This window comes from Acomys minous (genome assembly GCF_964271855.1).
Source record: "Acomys minous genome assembly, chromosome: 1".
Taxonomy (NCBI): domain Eukaryota; kingdom Metazoa; phylum Chordata; class Mammalia; order Rodentia; family Muridae; genus Acomys; species Acomys minous.
Window position 1 is genome coordinate 59,436,569 of NC_140483.1, and position 17,536 is coordinate 59,454,104.

The 17,536-nt window shown below is 42.0% G+C and overlaps 1 protein-coding gene across 5 annotated transcripts in view; it reads right to left on the reverse strand.

Moving 5' to 3' along the window:
• The window catches only part of THSD7B (thrombospondin type 1 domain containing 7B), an 837,579-nt gene that overhangs the window by 10,727 nt on the left and 809,316 nt on the right, over positions 1–17,536 (reverse strand). For all 5 annotated transcript variants that reach the window (XM_084778453.1, XM_084778450.1, XM_084778452.1 and 2 more), the window contains 6 exons: positions 14,387–14,532; positions 6,695–6,854; positions 5,403–5,576; positions 5,205–5,300; positions 2,941–3,023; positions 577–769 (listed from right to left, as the gene is read on the reverse strand). In XM_084778453.1, coding sequence (XP_084634579.1) covers positions 577–769; positions 2,941–3,023; positions 5,205–5,300; positions 5,403–5,576; positions 6,695–6,854; positions 14,387–14,532 — 852 coding nt within the window. The remainder of the gene's footprint in view (positions 1–576; positions 770–2,940; positions 3,024–5,204; positions 5,301–5,402; positions 5,577–6,694; positions 6,855–14,386; positions 14,533–17,536) is intronic.

Here is a 17,536-nt window from a genome sequence, read left to right on the forward strand (position 1 = left end):
GAGGATGGGACGCTCGGAAAAGTGGGTGCCACCACACTGAGCTTATAGGTAAAGGAACTGAAGCAAAGCAGGTACGAAGTCACACTTGTTTGAACGCAGGTGGTTCAGGCCGGGGTGCTCAAAAGGCCCGCTTCCCTTGGAAACGGGGTCTCCCTACCATCTCCCCAGTGTCTCTAAAACCACAACAGGTCTGGGGGGGGCGCATTTCCTGTAAGTTGCTGTGATTCTATTCCAGTTTCCCCTTTAATTTTATTTAAATGCACAAATCCAGTTATGGAAGCAGCATCATTTTCCAAGTAAAAGACAGTTCTCCAGGGTACCGCATTGTCCCTTTACCTCACTACCTCCTAGACTGTGATTGACAGGCCAATAAGCATGCATGAAAAAACACTTTATGCTCAAATAGGACCATGCATCCCAAACCACTCAAATAAGAGAAACCTTGAGCGGAAACCATGCGCTTCATCCTTCTTCCCCCATTCCTTCCTTCCCTCCATTCTGTCCACAGGGACAGATGGTCACAGTGACAGCTCACCGGAAGAAAGTTTGCGTCCCTTATTTACAGCGGAAACACACCTGGGTCCAGAGGTTGGAGAGACCATCCTTTAAAAATATCATGTATTTTGGAATTCACGGGTCTGTTTTTTCCAGAAAGGTTTTTCACATCAGCCTTTTTGTCCTCCGAGCCAGGGACCTTCATGCAGTAATCCAGGAAGCCGCTTGATCTCATGATCTCTGTGTAGCCTTTCTCACAGCCGCAGACTCCGCCCTGCAGCACAGAACGCACACACTTGTGGTTACACGGGAGCTGTGAGAATGAGTAAAGAAGTATTCAAACACCAGTTAAATCACCTAATGTCTGCCTTTGATGTGTCTTGGAAATGTGGGGGTTTTCCACAACTGATTTACCAATGGGATATGTGATTCCGTTTTCTGCATCCAGTGTCAGCACTAATTCGCTAGGCGTTTTTAATGTGCATATAGTTCGGACATTTTCTAAGCATGACGTCATAGTTCTTTGAGAACAGGGTGTGTTACTATGTTGCTTCTAGTCTTTTAAGATGTCTATATACCATTTTTTTTAAAATCAAAATTTCATCTTCAACTTTCCCTCACTGGTTTCAGATGTCGCCCACAGGTTTCAGTTTCTCTTCACACCGCAAAGGAAAGCCATGGGTCTGTGCACAGGTTTTCTTTGCATTAGGTGATGCCTGAGTGCTGTGATTATCCCAGATGCCTGATGCTTTTATCACTCTGTGTCATCTGTGCTTAACTACTTGTGACTGCCTTTCTGCTCCTAGGGTGGAGATCCAGGTGGAGGAAATCACATATAAGAAAAAGATGCCATCTCTCTCCCTCTCTCTCTCTCTCAATTACTCTTCACTGTAGTATCTCAAGTGCTGCACTATAACACATCCCTACTTGACATCATGACAACGCGTCCTTTATATTTGCTTCTGCAGTTTTTGGTCACTTTCGTGTGTAATGGGTATCTTTGACAAGCTGACAATGATGAGAAATATTAGACAAGGGTTCCTATGTGTCTTGTGAAGTGAATCAGAAAATAATTCCTCTTAGTTCAACAGACAGACCCTGGAAAATCAGAGAAAAGAATGAGGGTATGATTATCAGCATTCATGACTCTGCCTTTATGGCTCTGTAGGTATCATTCACCTTCTGGCATTTTCTGAACCATCTCCATCTCTTGGAGCCACTTAGGCCAGTCCTCATCAGCTAGGCTTGCTGGGACCATCAGTTGTTGACTAAATTTGATTTTAAGGAGCAAATAGTTACTGAAACTGAATAAGGCACCTTGATGCTCTACAAAAGGCCAGATGGCAGACAGAAAAGCAAGTGCTATAACTAACTGCCCACTGTTCAGTATAGAATGAAGCTATTGCAATCCTCTGCATTGTCTGTTGAGGTAAGGTATCACATGGTGGTATTATTGAAGGCATCTTTACAAGAGGAATCTCTATTGTTATTCTGAGAGAAGAGTTGTATTCAATTTGTTGTATATGCCAAGGGTTTAGGCAGAGTTATTTATGTTTTATTAACACTGGTATCTATAAGGTTAGGGAAAGATTTTGCAAACATTTTCAGGAAAAACAAATAAATACTTATTTATTTATTTTGTTTTTGTTTCTATCTTCTGCAAACCTGACCATATCTTTTCTGTAGTAAAGAATTAATTTGTCTTGAATTATAAAAGTCAGAACACATGATTGGGTTCTTAAGTTAATTTCATTACGTTGCTTTTCAGGATACACACACTGCAGAAAGAAACCTGCCTCTCTAAGATATGCAACACAGATTTAAAATACTATATATGCATTGTAACTAGTAAGAGCCACTAGTTACAATACAGTGCACATTTTACATCAGTTCCCAAGCAGAAGTATGTGGAAGGAATGGGGAAAAAACAAAAATCCTGCATAAAAATCATATATATATATAAATATATATGTATATATGCATGTGAACACACACACACACACACACACACACACACACACACACACACACACACACAGGCAGATTTTTCCAGCCATGGCCATATGTTTAACTCTTCTTTAGCAAATTAAAACTTTAACTCTCTTAGTTCAACAAACAGACCCTGTCTGTATTTCAGTACAAGTTTTACAAAATATCTTTTATCAAATACGAACAACACATACACATTGTTCAAAACAGTTCAGTCGTATGAAATGTTGAAAATAGAATACACACAGTAACTAAAAAAATTATTGGTAGACAGGTGAAAGGCAGATTTGACGAAGTGCAGCCTTGGCTGATGGTGTTCTCTCTCCAAGTGCCTCTAGATGGCGATATAGGCACATAAGATTGCTGCCTGGTCTTAGGTGCACGCCCCACACTGCGCATATAAGTACATCTTGCTGAAACTATAGTGCCTGTAGGGGAGTCCAGAATGTGACTCACCTGTGTGCAGTAAGAGAAAGGTTTCCTGCAAGCTGGAATGCATTGCCGAATAGCAGCGGGACGAGCCTGAGGGGAGCAGCCTCCTACAAAGAAAATATCACTGTTATTTGCTTTATCTATGAAAATCATATTTAAAAGTTTGCTATTCCCCTCATACTGGGTTCACAGTGATTATTGCTAACATCATCATTATTTTATCATGGCTTAAATGTATACATCAGCCACGTGCTACAACTCAAGCTTATTAATCACTCTAGGATGTGTTTAAAATGAGACATATATAGTGTTTCCCCGCACCGAGAGTCTATCGTGTGTCTATAATTGAGGGCAAAGCCTGTGAGCACCAGGATCAGTATAAGAATTGATGAAATCTCCAGTTAGGCTTAAGAGCAGTAAACACCACTGCTTAGAGACTCACCCCATGTGGGTCTGGTTTCTCCAGTTCTTCAAAAACTAGGCTGATTCCAAAAGCCGAGCAAAAAGAACGTCATCATTGCTCCATGGGCCACAGTGACAAGCACCGTGGCAACGATTTTTATATGAACCAGGCATAATGAACATACACAGTCACATAGGATCTCTCTCTTTATCATGTGTGCAGAAGTGAAGGCATGAAGTCTAGACGGGCAGTCTGATGCCTGGCACAGCACTTGCAGGTGTTATGTACACAGCCGAGGGAACAGAAGGAGTGAAGCGTGTCATAACAGCCTAAAACCCACCCTTGCACTACACCGCGTTTGCCTTCCTTGAATCAAAGTGCTAATAGACACGAAATAAGTTTCAAGATAATTAGATTGAGAAGTTGATGCACTTAAGGGCAGTGTGTAAACTATACTCATATGATGCCAGTGGAATTTATAGGCTCTAGCTTTGCGGTGCAATGATTGTCAACCAATTACACTTTATGGTGTGGCGGCTGGCAAATGGGTTTCAGGCTCAAGGCTATATAGGAAAGAGGGAGGCTTAGGCATTTCCTGGGAATGAAGCAGCTAAGTTGTCACCACCGCTCAAAAGCTAGGACAAATAACAGACACCAAAATTAGAAACACAGCAAAGCACAAAACCGCTGCAGTCTAGAGGTAGCACCTGGGAGTTGAAACTGGTCATGTGGCCTTTTGTAGTGACGCCCACACAGTACCTGCCTGTTTTACCATCATGGCTGGGGAGAGGACATTCACTCTTTACTGCAGTGGTCTCCGAAGTGGATTGCTCCAACTGGCACCGATTACAGAACATGGTTTTAAATTTTAAGAGTGAAATTGGGCTCTAGTTATATTTACCAGGTGATCCTGATGGCCCACGCTTGCTTGTCTGATGGCCTCGTGCATGCCCCGTACTGAGGAGGTCCACTATGTTAGCAGAGCCCTCACCACTCGGTAAGCTTTCTGCTCTCTTTTGGTTCCAGGCTAGGCATGTTTACAGAATACTTAGTTTTAACAGCTTACAGAATGAAAAAAAAAAGTAGCTCAAAATAAATTACTGTATGGATTAAACTATGGGTTAATACCAATAATGTAAAGGCATGTAAACAGGAAGAAGGTGGGGCCACAATTCTCCTGCCTTTGCACACTTCTCCCAGCCTTGCATAAGCTGTTTGTCAGTTGCAGTACTAAAGAAAAATCAATGTCGATTTAATTTGCTTTGACAAGAAGACATCAAAAAATCTTTAAAATTATTGAGAAAACCGTTTGTACAATCAAATTGAACCCTCTTTTAAGAATAAGGAATCTTTCCTTCAGACTATTTTTAGGCATTAAGTAATTGCCCTAACCAGGAAAACATGCAGAATCAGCCTGCAGTGGGCAAATAGGAGCACTTAAAGTTTCTCTTTGCATCATTAATGAAAAGCATTTCAATTTAAAAATGGTGTGTTTATCAACACTTAATTGCAGAGTAGTTAGAGCACGTGGGACTGGAACTTATGGTTAACCGTTCAGTGTGGTTACAAAGATGGCACATGGGTTAACAGTTTAGGGACCGCCATTTTATAAACTAGCCTGCATCTTCCTCAGATTTATCTGAGATCATGAATTTAGGACTATTTTATTGTATTCTGACTGGATCTGTTGGCTTATATATTCTATGAGTCTTCACACAGAATTGTTGATTTCACAGATGGGAGTGAGGGTCTAATGAAAACCCGCCACGCAGGTCATCTCAGCCACCTGCTCTTCAACCTTGCTTCCATTTGTAAGCGAATTCCTCAACAGGAGCACACTGTGAGAGCTTTTTGAAGGCTCCACATGAATCTTAGGAAGGAATACCTGTGACATTAAGGCCATCTGAACGCTGGCACCACACAGTCCGCTCATTATTGTTCCAAAGGCTGGCTTTCCATATATAGTGGTAACATTTGCCACCTGCAAGTGAATTATGAAAACAGCAATTCTAGTACATCTCTCTTGTCAACAGAATAAGCATCACCCATTCCAAGGTAGAGCACTGAAAAGTGGTCCTGGTACCTGTGCACGGTCTTGTTTCTAGGACCTGTTGGGGGCAGCTGTCTTGATTCTCGAAAGACTGGATTATGAAAGTCCTTGACCTAGATTGGCGTCCCGTGGTCTCGAAGCTTCTTCCATCGATGCAGGTTAACTCACATTTGCTCCACTCAGACCACGGGGTTATATGGCAGTCTCCTGGAGAGTCACACAGCGCAGGGCAGGAGAAGCATTGTGAAACCAGGTGCTGGACATCAGCGACCGGAATAGGGCACGCAAGGGGCATGTGGTGGAAACGTAGGAACATGGACAAGTCCAAATATTGGCAGTTTTCCCAGTCTAGAAGCACTAATATTGGTGAAATAACTTATAGTTTGGTCTAGTTTAGTAAAAGATTACAGATTGCCATAACTCTGCTTGAAATGGGAGTTGTCACAAGTAGAGCATAATGTGGCTGCTAGATGGGGTCTGGGAGAAGTTGGTGGGAGGAAAACAGAAATAAGAATATTTTCTATGACAGGGGCTATTTTCAATAAAAGAAAAGTAAAATAAAAATTTTAAAGGAGATGTAAATATTATAATGACTTAACTTCCAACATTGTAAAACGGGTGTGCCCAGAAACCATGGAAAAGATTACTTAAGTAGACTGTGCATAGGCATATTTAGTTGGAAATGTAAACATATGGAATAGACATATGGCACATAACAAATATAAACATGTACATGTGAATGATATACACGTAAAATATACATGTGCATATGTAACATGGTAACATCCATACATATGCACATACTGTATTGTAAAGAAATACTGTGAAACCTTAAATCATTCACTGCAAGCTAAATTGCATAGTTAGTATCAAAATAAAACAATCACTTTCTGTTTCTAGTAATGATCTTCAGATCTACACAGAAGCTGAGGGCATATAGAGTGAACTCACAAGCTCCTTGCTTCACTCGCATCAATCTCAAGATCCAGGGAGCATCATGAGTGTGGGGGCAATGTCGAGACATTGCTGGACCAACCTGTTATCTCGATACTGACTCCACTGCTCAGTGAAGCTGGTGAAATGAGTTGAGATTCTAGCATAGGCTTGTTTTCAAAGCCAGTACTGTTTTTTCCCCTTACTCTGTGTCTTTCAAAATGTTGCTATACAGTTCAAACGCATTAAATCTAACAAATAACTCAATGTTGAGGTGATAGAGCTTTTCAAGGGAAAAACTCAGTGTAAATAAAATAAAATAAAATAAAATAAAATAAAATAAAATAAAACGAGATCACCCATCACCACTGGGGGCTCTGCTCGTTGCACACCTGGGCAAGGCACAGAGCACAACTGCTTCAGGACTCCTTCTTGGAAGGGCACTTCTCCACACAGGGCATCCTCCACGTGGACAGCTGTGTGGGATATGGAGCCGTTGTGGACTACACAGGAAAAGCTGCGCACCTGGACTCCTTCCCCACAGTCTCCACCCTGAGAGAAAAAAAGAATGCGCTCAGGATTAGCCAGATAGTTAGACTCTCAAAGTTTTGGTCCCCAATGAAACCATAAGGACACACAGAGCAGCTTCTTTCTCTTTAGAATTCCCTCTTGACCACTGACAACAAAGCATCACTGAGCTTCTTGGGTTGACAAGGGAAGTGACATAGAAACACAAACACATGCTTTAGTGTATATATCCCCAGAATAAGACCATTTATTTTGGGATTTGGGTAGATTTGCCAAAATGAGAAAAACCTGCATAATTTGCCTCTGCCTACAAGAGAACACAGTCTGATCTACAGTCATCTCCCAGAGAGCATGCACAGCCCCGGGGTATGAATTTCTCTTTTATTTTCCTAATTTTTTTCTTGTACAGAATTTGGTTCTGTCTCACACAGATCAGATTGGGATTCAAATACAACTCTGATATTTCTCTGTTGCTGTTCGAAGTGATTTTGCCAGCTCGGCTTCTGTCTTGAGTAATATCCTTTGAGGATGTCTCATGCTAGTGCCACTCAGGAAGCTGAGCGATGGGGGAAATTTATACAGCCCCTGATTGAAAAAGAAATGTAAAGTATAAGGCTTGGTAGTTACTGAGCTCAGCCATCTACGGACGGAAATAGGACTACTTTAAGGCTTTGGCAGATACTCGTGAGATGGATGTCTCCCCAGGATTTCACGTATTTCAGAAGGAAGTCCTTTGGAAATTTGGATGACTTCAGCTGACAGCTACACTGCCTCACATATGCTTAGGAAGCAGAGCTGGAGGCGAAGCTTTAATGTTAAGGAAGCCCTGTGCCAGAATACCAGTGGGGAGGGGGGCAGGTAGAACAAGAGCCAAGGAGGAAGGAAAGCAAACCCCAGGCAATGCATTACACACAGGGCTCAGCGTCACAAACAGCTACAGATGTGTCTTGGTTGTTCTTAATACCTTCCAGGTATGGGATCCCATGCCTCAGTACTACCCTTAAGGGATAAAGAACCAAAGGTGTGTGAAGGGCAGGAATTTAGGATGCCAGAAGCTCTGAATCCTAGTCTCACTGACTACTGTTCATCCAGGTTTCCATTTACTCACATAACCAAATTGAATTTGTGTCCATTAAGTCTAAGAGCTGCTGGAGAGCTAGTTTTCAAATTCTTCTTGCTATAGTGACTACTCTGTGTGCCTGCCTGTGAAGAGGTGGGGCAGAAAAAATGCAGATATTGCTTCATTAGGTGACAGTGTCACAACCCTATACAGTAGAAACTTGGGTTTCACCCCTTTCTTGCTCCGTCCTCTCTACTGAGGATAGATGCTGCACTTCCTGGATGCTCAAGACTAAGGTGCCAGTAGGTGGTTCCTCATAGATGGGACTTCTGCATGTCCTCAGTAGCAAAGGACAGTCCCCTTGGTTCTTTTTTTTTTCAGGATGATAGGACATTTCAATCCCCTCCTATGGATATCACTCTTCTCTTATATTAGTGGCCAGTCTTCAAAGTAAGAGTTATGAAGAGCCCAGACATAACACAGCAGAGTGAGATTCCCACACTGGATCTATCAGGATCTTATCACTACTAGGATTGCTCGTGTGACATCACTTATTTATGGAAAGTAACATAATTTTAGGTCTAAATGCATTTTTTGACAGAAGAAGTGTAAAATCAATCCACAGCACAGCTTTCAAAACAAATGTTCTAATAAAAATTCACTTCCCAGGTGACCTTGGGAGAAGAGATCCTTTGGCCTGTCACTGTTGGCCCCTCGGGGGCTCACTTCACCTACGGACACTTGATTTTTGACAAAGAAGCCAAAACCATACAGTGGAAAAAAAAGATAGGATCTTCAACAAATGGTACTGGTCTAACTAGATGTCCACATATAGAAAATTGCAAATAGATCCATATTTATCACCCTGTAAAAAAATAAAGTCCAAGTGGATTAAAGACTTCAACATATAACCAGGCACCCTAAATCTGCTAGAAGAAAAAGTGGGAAAGAGCCTTGAACTTATTGACACAGGAGACAACTTTCTGAACAGAACATCAATAGCTCAGGCTCTATGGTCAACAATTAATAAAAGGCACCTCACGAAACTGAAAAGTTTCTGTAAGGCAAAGGACACTGTCAAGAGAAAAAAAAATGACAGCCTACAGACTGGGAAAAGATCTTAATCAACCCTCTATCTGACAAGGGGCTAATCTCCAAAATATAGAAAGAACTCAAGAAATTAAACACCATCAAACCAAATATACAATTAAAAATGGGCTACAGAGCTAAACAGAGAATTCTCAACAGAGAAACATTGAATGTCTGAGAAACACCTAAAGAAATGCTCAAGGTCCTTAGTTAGTTATCAGGGAAATGCAAATTAAAATGACTCTGAGATCCCATCTTACACCTATTAGAATGGCTAACATCAAAAACTCAAGTGACCACATATTCTGGGGAGGATGTGGAGAAAGGGGAACACTCCTCCAATGCTGGTGGGAGTGCAAACTTGTACAACCACTTCGGAATCCATCTGGTGCGTTGCCAGAAAATTGGGAATAGGTCTACCTCAAGACCCTGCTATTCAACTCCTGGGCATAGAACTGGAAAGATGCTCCATCATACAACAAGGACATTTGCTCAACTATGTTCATAGCAGCTTTATTTGTAATAGCCAGAATCTGGAAACAACCGAGGGACGTCCCTCAACTGAAGAAAGGGTAAAGAAACTGTGGTACATTTGCATAATAAAATACTATTCAGCTATTAAAAACAAGGAAATCTTGAAAAATTCAGGCAAATGGAGGGAACTAGAAAAGATCAGGCTGAGTGAGGTAAGTCAGAAAGACACACATGGTATGTACTCACTTATAAATGGATTTTAGCCTAGCATAGAATTCCTCTGAGACTCTCCATCTAGTCGCTGTTTGGGTGTTTGGGTCAGATACTGGGACTTGCAGCTGGACCTTGGGCAGAGAGCTGAGAGTTGTATGGAAGAGGGGAGGTGGGAGGGGGAGGGGAGGGGATGGAAGGACACAGAGTGTCAGGAGATCACTCAGGCCATCGGATCTAGACCCAAGGGATCTGCACAAACTGATGCACCAAGCAAGGACAATGCATGCAGAGTACCTAGACCCACTGTTCAGTTGTAGCTGATGGACAGGACAGCTCATTCTCCATGGGTGTGGGGAGTGGGGGAGAGAGGGGATGGCCTCTGACATGAACTTTGGTGCCTGCAGTGTGATCACTGCCCCTTGTGGCATACAGAGGAGGGGGGTGCAGGCCACCCTGATGAGACCTGATAGACTGTGATCAGACGGTGGGGGAGGAGGCCCCTCTCCCCCTGTCAGAGGTCTAGGGGAGAGGAATCAGGCAAAAGAGGGAGGGAGGGTGGGAACTGGAAGATAAGAGTGAGGGGGTTTAATGTGAATAAATTATAATAAATAAGTAAATTTTTTAAAATTGAAAAAAAAAAAGAAAAAGAAAGAAAAAAAGAAACAAAAAATTTACTGCCCTAAATGGAAAACAGGAAGAATAAACTACATTTCCTCATTGGTGGGGAGTGCTCCTTCTAATGTAATATCCGGATGATGAGTCTGTTGAATTTTCTGGGTGCATTTTTGTAAACGAGTACTAGGACTTTGTGTACTTGGAGACAAGTCTAAAGGTGCTTCAGCAGATGTGGGCTTTGAAAGTCCTGATGCCTTCAATAGGGTGAATTGAGGAGAGTTTCCTCTGACATCCCATCAGGCAGCTTGTGCAGCAGTGCAGAAAAGGAGCCTGCCCTAGGGATCATCTTAAAAACCAAAAGTAAACAGCGATAGGCTTCTGCTGTGTATCCTAGGATCAGCCCACATTCCACCTTAATCCCTTATGCTTTTAAGGGCAGCTACCGCGTGAAGAGAAATCAGCATCACAGTGGCAATTCCATTCGGAATCAAACACTCCCTTGCGCGGGAGTTTACACACTATGGTCTGAAGGCAGACTGAAGCTTCCTAGTGTGAGATGGTAAATGGGGCCATCCCTCACTCACCCTCACTGCCTCCATCATCAGTGGGGTTTTGTATACATTTGAATTTTCACTCCTACCTCAGATGTGAACAGGCAGATGACACTAATAAACACAATCATAATTTCAATCAAATTTATGGTAGCACATATAATTCACCAAGCTCTTAATTTATATTAGGTGCTGTGCGAAGTATTCATATAAATTATCTAAAAAATATCTGCAAGAATCAATATTCTCCATTTTTGGAGTTGACCAATCGAAGATTAAAATTTTTGTTAAAAAAACAAAACAAAACCCAAACTTCCAGATTAAACAGGCATAGGTTTTCTTTTTGTCATTATTCCTTATGGTATATAATATAACAAATGTTTGCATACCATTTACCTCCTAATAATTAGCACTATGATTAATGAAGAAATACTAATATATACAGCCAAATGAAGAATATAGGTTATATGCAAATTTACATGAAGGATTGGAGCTTCTAAAGCTGTTGATATTAGTGATGAGGGCATCTGGGAGTCAGTCTAGTTCATATTTACATCATTTAGATAAGAAAGTGATGCTTGGAGTGTTTATATAATTGGAAAGAAGAAGCTCACAGCTAAAACTTGCCAGAACTGAGCAACAATATGGTTGCTAGGCTCCAAGACCTCCACTCTTTTTTTCCCTAATGTTTTACTATGAAAAATAAAGACTGACTTGTAACACTCACGGTGCCATTCGCAAGCCTCCATCAGTACTACCTGACACTTCCCGAAGTCAAGCAGCCACTGACATGCTATTGCCACCCTCAGTGAGAGACGGGGAAGCTTTGGGGGACAGTCAGTCTTCCTTTGTGTGAAAGGCCTGCAAGCATTTTGACCAGCAATACCAGGAACTTAGCTATACATTTAAGAAAAGATAACATCCGTGAAAATATTCTGAGTGCTTATTTCAGAAGAGGCAGCAGGCCTCAGGAAAGTCAGATGCATCTGGAACTCAGGACAGTCAGCCCAGGTATCATCGAGGTGGTGCCTTTCTCTTGTGCCTCTGCTTTACTTGTGTTTTCTTTGGAGCTATCTTGCTTTTAAGTGACTGACTTTATCCACCAGGTGGAAGAATGCAGCAGCCAAGACTTTGTGATGGCAGGATTTTTATTTATTTATTTTTCTGTTTTTTTTTTTTTTAAGGGAGACCTGGTGGCACTCAGAGGAAGGATAGCAGGTTACCAAAAAGAGACTGGATACCCTATGAACATATACAGGGGGAGGTAATCCCCCTCAGGAACAGTCATAGGGGAGGGGAATAAGGGGAAAATGGGAGGGAGGGAAGAATGGGAGGATACAAGGGATGGGATAACCATTGAGATGTAACAAGAATAAATTAATAAAGGAGAAAAAAATTAATTTATTTTCTCATATATTACACCCCGGCCACAGTTTCCCTTCCCGCCTCTCCTCCTAGTCCTCCCTGCACCCCACCTCATCCACCCCTCCTCCTTCCCTCCAGCAAGGGCAGACTCCCAGAGAGATCAATAAAGCATGGCATATCCAGTTGCAGTAAGACTAGGCACTTCCCTCATATTAAGGCTGGATGAGGCAACCCAGTAGGAGGAAAAGGGTCCCCAAAGCAGGCAAAAGCATCAGAAAGAGCCCCCTCTCCCTCTTTTAACGACTCCCACAAAAATGCCAAGCTGTACACTATAACATATACACAGAGGGTCTATGCTAGATCCACTAGGGGTCCCTGATTGTCACTTAGTCTCAGTGAGCACCTATGAGCCCAGGTTTGTTGATTCGGTGTTTTTTTTTTTTTTTTTTCATGGTGTCCTTGACCCTTCTGGCTCCTAAGATCTTTCCTCCCCTTTCTTGGCAGGATTTACCAAGTTCTGCCTAATGTTTGGCTGTGGGTTTCTGCTTCTGTTTCCATCAGTGACTGCAGGTTCTATAACCAGGTTCAAATCACTTCAAAATCACTGGAAGGGACGTTGACTGCCCTTGTGTGGGTGGGTACCCAGGCATGAAGTGAACTGGAAGTTTCTCCCTGAGGACATGGAATGCTACTGGGTAGGACTCACCCTGGGGCCTCTAAATCAGTGCCCCAAGCAGGGAAACCACCACCCTGCACCCACACCAGTGCCGCCACAGACCATGCTCACTGCCCGTCTTTGTCCCTGCAGTTCTGGCAGAAGCTCAGCATGACAGCAACAAATTCTGTTGGGCATTTGCCCAACATGATTCTGTGAGACAGGTCGCTGGAGGTTATCAAAGACTAAAAGGCTGCTGACACGCGAGAAGGAAAGAGGAAAGTGCAAAGACAGAAGAGGAGTGCATGCTGGGTAAGACTTGGAAGGTAGCTGTTCTCTGCCCCTGAGCTTTTCTCTTTTCTCATACCCGCCTCTGTTTTTGTTAACTTTATTCTCCTTTGCCCTATAAAGGCTCCTTAAACCCTTAAACCCCTTATTTACTCTTTCAAAGTTGTCATAATTAGAAAGGGAACCATTTTGTCCCTTTTCTTGGTTTCAGTCATTTCAGATAGTGCCTCAAGTTGCCAAAGACTTGAGAGAGATCATCAGACAAGTCGACAAGGTTTAAATACTTAGAGCTATTGGGTTATTTCTGAGTTCATCAATTTGCATGACTACCTTATCTTGGAAAAACAAAACAAAACAGGAATACTGAACAAACATGACACATGATTTTGGTCCTCTGAGACCTATTACGATACATGGGTGTGTAATTTCTGCAGGATTACAAAACTGCTCAATATGCTATCCTGGCAGGGCACTAAACATCTTTATGGGAGTACTCTGTAGATTTCTTAATGTGTAATCAAAGTTACTGTTGCCTAATTAAATATGCTTCAGAATATGAGCTGAGGGATAAACTATTAAAAGACAGAAGTAAAGAAAATCAATACACCTTTTCTTAAGCCAGAAGTCAGAGATAACATGTAGTCAAATATCTTTGCTGACCAAGCACAAGCTCAGCGTCTGCCACATACGATGATGTCATCAAGCATTTATATTTAAGGTCAATAAAAAAGTAATTATTGAGGAAAGGGTAGTAACCTTTCTTCATGTAATAATGTTAGAATGTAGCTTTTTCCACTTTTTTTCATCCACTTTTCATCTTCTGCCCATATGCAAGGCATTGTCAAAGCTGAAAGCTAACTTTTAAGAAACACAGCCCAAAGCAGGCTGTGCATTTCTACAGAGTCAGGGTCTTGCTTAATTAAATAATCCATTGATACTCTCAGCAAGCAAAGAGAGAGAGAGAGAGAAAAAAAGCGAAGAAATTTTGAGGATGCCAAAGAGATCAGCAGTTTTGTGACCCAGCTTATTACAATCAGTGCCCAATGAATGGCTGTTTACTTTCTTAGCAGTGTCACTCTGCGTGACGCTAACTCACTCGCCTGCATTTTCCCATGTTCTCCATTGTGTTAAAAATAATATGTGCACAGAACCTGGTGCTGCGTAATTTATTCAATTACTGTATTTGATGAGACAAGTGCTTTGCACATACTGAGAAGCATTCTCTAAGTGTCATTGCAAGACCTACCTCCAATTTACATGTAGACCAGTTGCCAAGGACCCAGCTGTAGCAGGGGGTCACTGGGCAGGGCTTCTGCTGGGTGAGCTCTGTGGGGCATCGCCGTCCTTCTCCCTGGGTTGGCATAGTGATAAACCGAGTCCGGCTCATTCGACCTGAAATAACAGGGGAGGTGGCAGTTATTGGTTACAGTTTGGCTTGGAGATGGGGGGGGGGAGGGAAGAATTCTTGCCTTGTGTGTGTAAGTCTTCATTACACGACACTGATCTTGGGCTTGTCTTACTAGTTTTCTGGTTTTTGCCATTTCACTTTAGATTTCCAGAGACACAAACTATCTCAATATTGATATTTCAAAAGATCTGAAATTCTGCCCAGCTTCTGCATCTGTCAAACAGGCTGGCTTTTATAAATGTACTGATGTCTATTTACTTAACAAATATTTATTTATCAATCTTTATCGTGATCAAGGCATCTTGCTATGCATTAGCTTTAATGGTAAATTAGTCAGATATATCTTCTGCCTCTAACAGGGGGTGCAGATATTAAACATAAATAGAGAAAGTCCCACAATTTTGTCTGTTGGCGTCTGAATTAGTGAGGTATGAATGTCACATGAGCCAAGCTACTTTAAGACATTGCACAGGAAGGTCAGTTTCCACGGTTCTCGCAGTTTTCCTTGGTTAATTCAACACAGACAATTTCCCTAGAGATTGGGGATTCATTTCTTCCTTCACTGAGCACAAGGGAAAAAATTGCAGGTTGGCTTATGTGGAGGAACCAATGCTACTTTAAAAATATATATGTATATATATACACATATATATTCAAATAGGTGTATTCCATGTCACAGTGAAACGAAAGGGTGGATAAATGAATGGCTGAGGAAATAGCAGTGTTTCTTCATATCACAGATGCGCTTCCATAGTAAGCTCAACGGAAATGTGAATGGAGTGACCCCAACTCTTTAGTCATATGCTTTCTTCTGTTTCATGGCCCCTTCATTACTGGTTTTCTTACTGATGAGTACAAGACACATTTAGTTCAATTATTATCTATTGTGATTCATCTTATTTGTGAATATGATATTATTTCTTTGTTATAAAGTAAATCATGCTAGTATATTTGACACATGTTTAAAAAAATCAGAGTTTATGGGAGTGTTCACAGAAGCATGCTCCCCTTTTCCCGTGCTAGAATGAATCAGAGACAATTTTCATGAAAAGCTGAACTTGAAACAGAAGACCTATGAGCAGGTGCACCATGAGAAGAGAGGTCTGTGCACGGAGAGAGGAGGGGGTGCCTCAAACTTCAGGGAAGGAGCCAAACCTGACAACCTGACAGCAGCCACAGGGCTCGGATGATTGTGAGGAAGGGAAGGTGTAGAGAAAATTTGGGGTCTTTTAGCAAGCATGAAAGATTCTACGTGTATATCCAAAGAGAAATGGAATGATGCTTTCATAGCGGTCACTTGAAAGCTTAGGGTAACACACTTTCATAGGACCAGATCTCTTACTGTCAATCAGAATATTATCACAGACTTTAGTGGTCAAATAAATCTCTCCTGGATGGGTGTGGTGGTGTACGCCTGTAACCCTGGGAGGCAGAGGCAGGTGGATCGCTGTGAGTTCCAGGCCAGCCTGGTCTACAAAGTGAGTCCAGGACAGCCAAGGCTACACAGAGAAACTCTGTCTTGATAAACCAAAACAACCAAACCAAACCAACCAAACAACAACAACAAAAAAAACCAAGCAAGAACAACAACAGCAACTTAAATCTCTCCTTGAAGTAAGTTGAGAAAAAACCAGGTATTTCCTGAGAATCTAAATTTTTTTGATGGTTGAGACCTGTCACTAACATTGTACTCTCTATACATTAAGTACTAATTGAAAAGAGTACTGCTTGAGGGGTGCTCAGTGGTAGAGCACCTTCCTAGCATGTGTGAAACCTTGGGTTCTCACTAAAAGACAGTCGCTGAAAATTTCTTATGTGTTTATTTCATAATTTAAAATAAATATCTACATTATATTAATATCTACAATGTATGATAATATAATAATATCAAAGTGCTATTGAAAAGGTATCATGTGCTTGACAATACTCTAAACAGGTTAGATGTACTGACTCATATAATAGAACAACCCTGGGGAAAAAAATCTATTGGGAGATGGTCTGAATGTTTTTTGTTGCTAATTTTTAAAAAATTTCAATATTTTATTTTATTTTAATTTTTTATTGATTCATTCATTTTACATCTCAATAGTTATCCCATCCCTTGTATCCTCCCATTCCTCCCTCCCTCCCTCTTTCCTCCTACTTCCCTCCCCTATGACTGTGACTGAGGGGGGCCTCCTCCCCCTGTATATGCTCATAGGGTATCAAGTGTTTTCTTGGTACCTGCTATCCTTCCTCTGAGTGCCACCAGGCCTCCCCATCCAGGAGACATGGTCAAATATGAGGCACCAGGGTTTGCGTGAAAGTCAGTCCCCACTCTCCGCTTAGCTGTGGAGAGTGTCCTGACCATTGGCTAGATCTGGGTAGGGGTTCGATGTTTACTGCAAGTATATTCCTTGGCTGGTGTCCTGGGCCCAGATCCACCGTCATAATGTTCTTCTTGTAGGTTTCTAGGACCCTCTGGATCCTTCTATTTCCCCATGGCCCCAGTCAAGTAGAATTTGATTCTAATTAATAAAAAGCCATCCCACCTGGGCAGGGCAGAGGAGATAGAGGTGTGACTAAGGTACCTGGGCTGGGGGGGGGGTGTGGTGGTGGCGAATCCTGGTAAGAAGAAGAAAGAGGGACTCAAGGAGTAAGGAGAAAGACCCCAGGAGACGGTCTCAAGAAGAGAAGGAGAGAGACCTGAGGAGAAAGGAGAAAAAGGAAGGCCGCCATGGGTTAGATGGAGGAGAAGCACGTGGCAGGCGTGGATGGAGATTTGGCCCAGATGAAGAGCATTAGCAAGTATTTGGCGTTGTGGATGGGAGGTAGCTTGACAGAAGTTATTAGAAACAGATGTCATGGGATTGTGATACCTGCCTCACTATGGGAAGGGTTAATGTCTGCACTGCCCCAGGTTAACTAAGGGTATTTTAAAATATAACAAGTGTCAGTGTCTTAATTGATAGCTTGCGGGCATACTAATAATACTGATAATTTAAAAAC